The sequence below is a fragment of the Vulpes lagopus genome, chromosome 4, assembly GCF_018345385.1.
Source record: "Vulpes lagopus strain Blue_001 chromosome 4, ASM1834538v1, whole genome shotgun sequence".
Lineage (NCBI taxonomy): Eukaryota > Metazoa > Chordata > Mammalia > Carnivora > Canidae > Vulpes > Vulpes lagopus.
This window is the reverse complement of record NC_054827.1, coordinates 44,372,648-44,380,069: the sequence shown is the minus strand read 5'-3', so window position 1 is coordinate 44,380,069 and position 7,422 is coordinate 44,372,648. Positions and strand designations below refer to the sequence as shown.

General features: G+C 59.0%; 1 protein-coding gene across 13 annotated transcripts; it reads left to right on the top strand.

Moving 5' to 3' along the window:
* The first annotated feature begins 1,839 nt into the window (after positions 1-1,839).
* On the top strand, positions 1,840-6,833 carry ASIC3 (acid sensing ion channel subunit 3). 13 transcript variants are annotated; one of them, XM_041753760.1, is made up of 12 exons: positions 1,840-2,256; positions 2,894-3,449; positions 4,092-4,242; positions 4,622-4,749; positions 4,914-5,115; positions 5,220-5,276; positions 5,380-5,527; positions 5,797-5,888; positions 6,056-6,135; positions 6,233-6,304; positions 6,482-6,540; positions 6,653-6,833. In XM_041753760.1, exons 2-12 carry the CDS (start codon positions 2,916-2,918, stop codon positions 6,729-6,731), a joined length of 1,602 nt encoding a protein of 533 aa, XP_041609694.1. In that variant the 5' UTR covers positions 1,840-2,256; positions 2,894-2,915; the 3' UTR covers positions 6,732-6,833. The 13 variants fall into 13 exon arrangements, with proteins under 13 accessions (XP_041609694.1, XP_041609693.1, XP_041609683.1 ...); XM_041753759.1 differs by having other exon boundaries at positions 5,797-5,896; XM_041753749.1 differs by having other exon boundaries at positions 1,840-1,985; positions 2,113-2,256; positions 5,220-5,896.
* Positions 6,834-7,422: the final 589 nt, after the last annotated feature.

Below are 7,422 nucleotides of genomic sequence, written 5' to 3'. Positions count from 1 at the left end.
GCCCTGAGTGGAAAGGCTGTGTGGTCAGCCTCACAATCACCACGCAGCCTTGGCCTCCACCTCGCCTCCCACCACTATTCACCATGGGTCATAAGATTGGCAATACTTCATCCTGAGAACTTAGAGTTTAAATGGGACCATCTGCAGGGCATCTGGGTGGCACAGTCAGTTGAGCATCTGACTCTTGGTTTCGGCTCAGGTCGTGATCTCAGGGTCCTGGGATCAAGCCTCGTATCGGGCTCCACACTCTGCAGAGTCCACTTGAGATCCTGTCTCTCTGCCCCTCCCACTCGTGCCCATGTGTAGCACATGCTCTCAAATCTTTAAACAATAATAGGGGATCCCTGGGTGGCTCAGCGGTTTGTCTCCTGCCTTTGGCCCAGGGCATAATCCTGGAGTCCCAGGATCGAGTCCCACATTTGGGCTCTCTGCATGGAGATTGCTTCTCCCTCTGCCTGTGTCTCTGCCTCTCACGAATAAATAATTTTTTTTAAAAGTCTTTGGTTTTAAATAAATAAATAAAAATAATAAATGGGATAATCTGTGACAAAGTACTTACAACTCAATGCTGCAGCCTCAGAAGCTGGTCACATCTGCACAATAAACTACTTCCTCCTTCCAAGGTGATATGTTCATTAAGCACCTGTTGTGTGCCACCGTGCCTGCCCTGCGACCGGGAGGATGATGTCCCTGACCCCTTGAAGCTGCGGTCTTGTCTGGAGGACAGAGAGGCAGGCAGGCAGGTGATTGCAGCACACTTTGTGGGAAGAGGCGGAGTAGAAAGAAGTTTCAGTAAATAAATTAATGGAGATAAACGTGTATTCTCTCAGGCCAACAGTGCAGCATCTCCCCATTAGCAGGCACACGGGGACAGGTAAACATTTAGCCAAATGCAGGGCTGGACACTGACGAGGACCAGGCCCTGGCCACATTCCACGTGGGGTGTCTGGGCTGCCCCTGCCGCCCTCGGCACCCCTGGCCCTCCCACCGCAGCCCTTTGTCCCTGTGCCGTGGATCAGCAGGACACCCAGGACCACTGCAGGCCAGCTGGTACTAACCTTACAGACTGGGCTCTACTTTCGAGAGGCATCTGCTCCAGATGCCAGGAGTCCTCCCCTCGACCCATTATCTCCTCTGGATCAACTGCAGTGCCTTCAGATGCCCCGGATCTGCCCTTTCAAGGCCAGCATCACTGTGCCATGCCAGTCCCAGGGCACCCGAGCTGGGTCAGGGGCACTGTATCTCTCCCCTTAGAAAAGCCCCCCACCCCTGTGGGGGCACCTGGCTGGCTTCCTGGGTAGACCATGTAACTCTTGATCTCAGGGTCATGAGTTCAAGTCTCATGTTGGGCATGGAGCCTACTTTTAAAAAAAGGAAAGAGGAAGAAAAGCCCTCCCCTGCAAAACAGGTATGCTGCCTGCTGTGTTACTGACAGGAGTATAAAATTCCCACAGTGGGGAATTTTGTGATATCTACCAAATTGCCTGTATGGTTGCTTCTTGACCCAGTAGTTCTATTTCTGGGAATCTACATTTGTGCAATGCTATTGAAAGCACCATTGTTTGCAATGGAAGACTGGAAAGCCCCAGTGTTCATCCATAGGGGTGTAATTAGATGAACTTCGGTACATCGACATAATGGAATCGAATACAGGCCTTTAAAAAATGGGCAAGTTTCCTAGGTCCTAGATGTTGCATGGTATGCAGAATATGTTTTTTTTTAATTTTTTAAAGTTTTATTTATTTATTTTATTTTATTTATTTTAGACATAGAGAGAGAGAGAGGCAGAGTCACAGGAGGAGGGAGAAGCAGGCTTCATGCAGGGAGCCTGACGTGGGACTCGATCTCGGGACTCCAGGATTGCACCCTGGGCCAAAGGGAGGCGCTAAGCTGCTGAGCCACCCAGGGATCTCCCAGAATATGTTTCTAAGTGAAAAAAAAGATGTGAAATTACAGGGCATCCATGTTCCCTGGGAGGGTGGCAGGTGGGCATCTGGGTCATGCCCAGGAGGGTGGCCGGGGAGCTCCCAACCCCGGTAGCTGAGGCCAGCCTCTTAGGCAGCCTCAGGGGGGGGAGGTGGGAGAGGCTCACTGGAGACAGACCACCCGCAGGCATAGGACGTGCAGAAGCCCTAGTCATCCAGCGTGGCCTTCAGGGGCTCGAAAAGAGGAGTCTGCTGACACCCAACTTCCCATGGCTTTCCAGCTTGGGCAAGAGCCAGCGCCTCTCTAAAGGAACAGATCATCCCGGGTGAGGTCAGTGGGAAGGGACAAGACACAAAAGGAGGGAAAGACTAGGCCGAGGGTCAGCAACCAACCCTCAACCCAACCACAAGGGCTGCAGCTGGGAACCCTGAGGGCCATTAGGGTGCCCCCAGCCCCAACTTCTCTCCAGGCTCTCTTTAAGCCTTACCCGGGATTGCTGTGGTTTCCTGCTGGCGCCTCTGGTCTCCACAGCCGCAGTCCCCCCCTCAATGCACTGCACTAATGGCTTGGCCTGGGGCCCCAGGGACCTTCCCTGCCCCCCAGACTGCTCTGCGGGGCCCCCGGCCCCCTTGCTGCTGTAACCCAATCCTCTGCGGCAGCTCCGGCTTGGCAGAGCAGCTTCCAGCAGAGCGGGCCCTGCTTCCCACGTCAGCTGCGCCCTACCGGGGCTCTCCTGCCGAGCACCCCCCAGGGCCAGTGGCCAGCGTTGAGCCTAGCAGAGCCCCAGCTCCTTTGCTCCCGGAGACCGTCGCGCCCACCCTGCTGCTCCAGTGCCTCTCCACCTCTTGGTCTGGACCCCTCTCCTCCTTCCCCCTCTCCCCTTCCCTCACCCGCAGTGACCCCCACCTGCCGCCCCAACCCCCTCAGCCCCTCAGGTCCTCAGACCCACCCTCTGTCCTTCTTCCAGCCCTAAGCCGCAGGCCTCAGCCATGAAGCCCCATCCTAGGCCAGAGGAGGCCCGGAGGCCAGCCTCGGACATCCGTGTGTTCGCCAGCAGCTGCACGCTGCACGGGCTGGGCCACATCTTTGGCCCTGGGGGCTTGACGCCTCGCCGAGGGTTGTGGGCTGCAGCCGTGCTCCTGTCACTAGCCACCTTCCTCTACCAGGTGGCCGAGCGGGTGCGCTACTACGGGGAGTTCCACCACGAGACGGCCCTGGACGAGCACGAAAGCCACCGGCTCACCTTCCCTGCCATCACCCTGTGCAACATCAACCCGCTGCGCCGCTCCCGCCTCACACCCAACGACCTGCACTGGGCCGGGCCTGCGCTGCTGGGCGTGGAGCCTGCCGAGCACGCCGCCTTCCTGCGTGCCCTGGGCCGGTCCCCTGCGCCGCCCGGCTTCATGCCCAGTCCCACCTTTGACATGGCGCGACTGTACGCCAGGGCCGGGCACAGCCTGGAGGACATGCTGCTGGACTGTCGCTACCGAGGCTGGCCGTGCGGGCCCGAGAACTTCACCGTGGTGAGCTGGTCACTGGCCCCAGGCCACCGGGGACCTGCCATCCCCCCGTCATGCAGGCCCAGGATCCTTTCCTTCCCAGTCAGGCCACGGGCTCCCCCCATGAGACTGTCCTCCTTGGGGTCCCCTCCCTGTCGCTCAGCAGGACTGCAGTGTGCAAGGTCACAGCTTCCAGCACAGGGCACTGACCCAGGCTGGCTCTGGGCCCAAGCTCTGGTCTGTGGAGACCTGCTCCTGAGGGGCGGGAGGAATCTAGTGGGACTGCTCAGGGCATTAGAGCCCTCTCTCTGCCTGGGCTGTCGGCTTGTTTTCCTTCTACCTCGTCAACAGTCTGCCAGCAGGCAACTGAGACCCACTTCCTTTCTTGCCATTCTCCAAAGAAACACTTGTCCTATAGGCAGTGCCCTGGGCTGGGGGGCTGGGGGGTCCAGGAGGGGAAGGAGCTGCTGGAGCGATGGGAGCCCGTGAGGGTCCAACTCTATGTGCTTGTATGACTGAGGGCATTGAGATATGGCTTCCTGTTCAAAGAGACCAAATAGAGGGTGGGGAGAGGAGAGGTCTCATCATTCTCGTGTCTTCCTGGGGAAGAGGCTGGTGGGGCTCCTGTACCCTGGTGAGGCCTGTCCCCTGTCTGTTCACTTGTAGATCTTCACCCGGATGGGTCAGTGCTACACCTTTAACTCTGGCGCAGATGGGGCCGAGCTTCTCACTACTCCCAAGGGCGGCATGGGCAATGGGCTGGAGATCATGCTGGATGTGCAGCAGGATGAGTATCTGCCTGTGTGGAGAGACATGGGTATGGGGGTCCGCGGGTCAGGCTGGAGGGATGGCACAGATGAGCTACAAAAGGCATGAGGGGGATCCCTGGGTGGCTTAGTGGTTTAGCGCCTGCCTTTGGCTCAGGGTATGATCCTGGAGTCCCGGGATTGAGTCCTACATCGGGCTCCCTGCGTGGAGCCTGCTTCTCCCTCTGCTTGTGTCTCTGTCTTTCTTTCTCTCTGTGCCTCTCATGAATAAATAAAATCTTAAAAAAAAAAAAAAAAAAGAACCCAAAGGCATGAGGGAGGGCCCAGGAAAGCACATCCTTTCCTGTGGTTGGTCACAGTCTTGGAGAGAGAGGTCAGTGAAAAGGGGTGTCCTGGGATGCTGGCCTCAGGGTCCCCTTTCCCCTGCAGAGGAGACCCCGTTCGAGGTGGGGGTCCGAGTGCAGATCCACAGTCAGGAGGAGCCGCCCACCATCGACCAGCTGGGCTTCGGGGCAGCCCCTGGCTACCAGACCTTCGTGTCCTGCCAGCAGCAGCGAGTATCCCCACCCCCACCGCACTAAGGCTCCCAATCCCCTCCTTCGGCGCACAACACCTCAGACTGTCCCAGGGCCTCCACCCCTCCGCATGCTACCCCAGTGACAGCTCACATTGGACCTGGGTGCCATATTCATGCCAGAAGCCTCCTTAACCCCAACTACAGCTGAGCTTCCTGCCACCGCCTTGGGGCGACTGCAGCTCCGCTTCTGTGGACCCCGATTTTGAGCCCGAACCTTCTGGTCCCCTGGGTGCCCCCAGCCCCAGCCCAGGTCCCCACCCTCCCTATAGTCTAATGGGGTGTCGCTTGGCCTGTGAGACGCGCTATGTGGCTCGGAAATGTGGCTGCCGAATGATGCATATGCCTGGTAAGGGGCAGGTAGGGGCGGAGGAGGGGGTCCGGGTCGCGCAGAGGGGCCTGGGGGCCGTCCCTGAAGCCGTCTCCTCCCCCACCCCCACTCCCCACCCCCAGGCGGCGCGCCCGTGTGCAGCCCCCAGCAGTACAAGGACTGCGCCAACCCGGCGCTCGGTAAGGGGCAAACCTGTCCCGCATCCCCGCCCCTGCTGCGCCCCGGACCCCCCGGGGACCTCGCCGGGCGGGTGGCCCTGATCCAGGGGACTGTGGCCCGCAGACGCCATGCTGCGGAAGGACGCGTGCACCTGCCCCAACCCGTGCGCCAGCACGCGCTACGCCAAGGAGCTCTCCATGGTGCGGATCCCGAGCCGCGCCGCCGCCCGCTACCTGGCCCGGAAACACAACCGCAGCGAGGCCTACATCTCGTGAGCCCGGCTGGCTGGGGCGGGGCGGGCGGGCACCTTCCGGCGGGCGGGCACCTTCCGGCGGGCGGGCCCTCGTGCGCACACCCGCGTGGGACACCGGTCTGCACAAAACCACTGGGCTCCCGGGCCTCTGGGCAAGCGCTGACGCCATCTCCTCTGCAAACGGGGGCTCGTCCCAGGGCTCTTCAAAGGAGTCACAGACTGTTTCCTGCCAGCAGCTGGCACCGGGCGGGAATCCAGGGATCTTTCCTGGCCCTCTTTTCCTCCAGAGAGAACGTGCTGGTGCTGGACATCTTCTTTGAGGCCCTCAACTATGAGACCGTGGAGCAGAAGAAGGCCTATGAAGTGTCAGAACTGCTTGGTGTGTGGGTGTGTGTGGGTGTGTGCATGTGTGTGTTTGTGTGCCCCCACACAGGGTGCCCGGGTGGGCTTGGGAGGTGTGGGCAGGGCAGGTGGCTGTGTGGGTGCCTGATGGGTAAGGTGTGGGCGGGGCACGTGTGCTGATGGGTAACCTGATGGGCTCCACAGGTGACATTGGAGGCCAGATGGGGCTGTTCATCGGGGCCAGCCTGCTCACCATCCTCGAGATCCTGGACTACCTCTGTGAGGTGGGCCTGAGCCCCAGCTGGGGGAGGGGAAAGGAATCAGGCCACAGGGTCTGGAGGAAGGTGTGCACTGGCCACTTCCCCCACTGCTCGCCCCCAGGTGTTCCGAGACAGGGTCCTGGGATACTTCCAGAACCGAAAGCACTCCCAAAGGCATTCTAGCACCAATCTGGTAACAACCCCTTTTTCCTTTTTTGCCGTCTCCAACATGGGTGCTTAGCCTTCCCCCTGAAGCCTAGAACACCATCCCTACCCAGCGGAGGAAAGAATGGTGGGGGAGAAAAGTGTATGACCTTGACTGGTCCTGGGAGGACTCCTCCCATCTCTGACCCTTTCCCTCCTCCCACAGCTTCAGGAAGGGCTGGGCAGCCACCGAACCCCAGGTCCCCACCTCAGCCTGGGACCCAGGTAACAGGAAGGAGGGGCAGGTCCAGTCTGGAGGGGTAACGTTCAGGTTCAAGAGGGCAGGGCAATGAGTACGAGGCCTCCTGTCCCAGCGCTGTTGTCTGCATCCCACCAGGCCTTCCACTCCTCCCTGTGCTGTTGCCAAGACTCTGTCTGCCTCCCACCGCACCTGCTACCTCGTCACTCGGCTCTAGACCTGGCATCTGTGCCTTCAGGGCTGTACCCTGACATCCTGGACATGCCCCACCTGCTTATGTCTCTGCCATCTTCACCCCAAATAAAGTTCTAGCACACCAGCCTTGGCTGTTTCTCTTACAGGCAGACTAGTCAGGCACAAGAAGACCTCTGCCAGCCAGCAGCCAGTGTCTGAAGTGTAGGTGGGTCCCAGTCAACCACCACAAATCTCTCTGGGAGAAAACAGTAGTAAGAGGGCATCTGTCATTTGCACTTCAGTGTGAAGGAGCTTATCAGAATGACATCTCAGAGAGAATGGAGCCCAAAACCAGGTGTCAAGGTAAAGAGGAGTCAGTGGGAGGGCAGTTATGTTTGGGGTACTGCAAAGCAACAGCTGGAAGAAGGCTCTGACCCAGAGCCTGACAAGAAGTGGGGGAACAGGCAGGGAAAAGACAGGGGGAACTACCCACTTCCAAGAACACAAGCCACTGTCCTGCCCTGGAAGATCATTACTCTTTTCTCACATTTGAGACCAAGTGCCAGCACACCCACCGGTCTCCATGGGAATGACTCAGTTTCCCCAACCTCCCCAAAAAGCAGAAAGCCCCAGGTTGAGAGGGTGGAGGAAGGCCCTCCCTTCCCCCTCCTGCCAATGTGAATACAGCCAGGCCCCAACTACAGTACACCGTCCCTGCTCTTTCTCTGTACCCC

Excerpts from the sequence above, each read along its gene's own strand:
- ASIC3 (XM_041753749.1), top strand. The coding sequence starts at position 2,916 with ATGAAGCCCCATCCTAGGCCAGAGGAGGCCCGGAGGCCAGCCTCGGAC. Across the intron at positions 5,116-5,219 it reads CCGAATGATGCATATGCCTG|GCGGCGCGCCCGTGTGCAGC; the intron begins GTAAGGGGCAGG and ends CCCCACCCCCAG. Across the intron at positions 6,136-6,232 it reads TCCTGGACTACCTCTGTGAG|GTGTTCCGAGACAGGGTCCT; the intron begins GTGGGCCTGAGC and ends GCTCGCCCCCAG.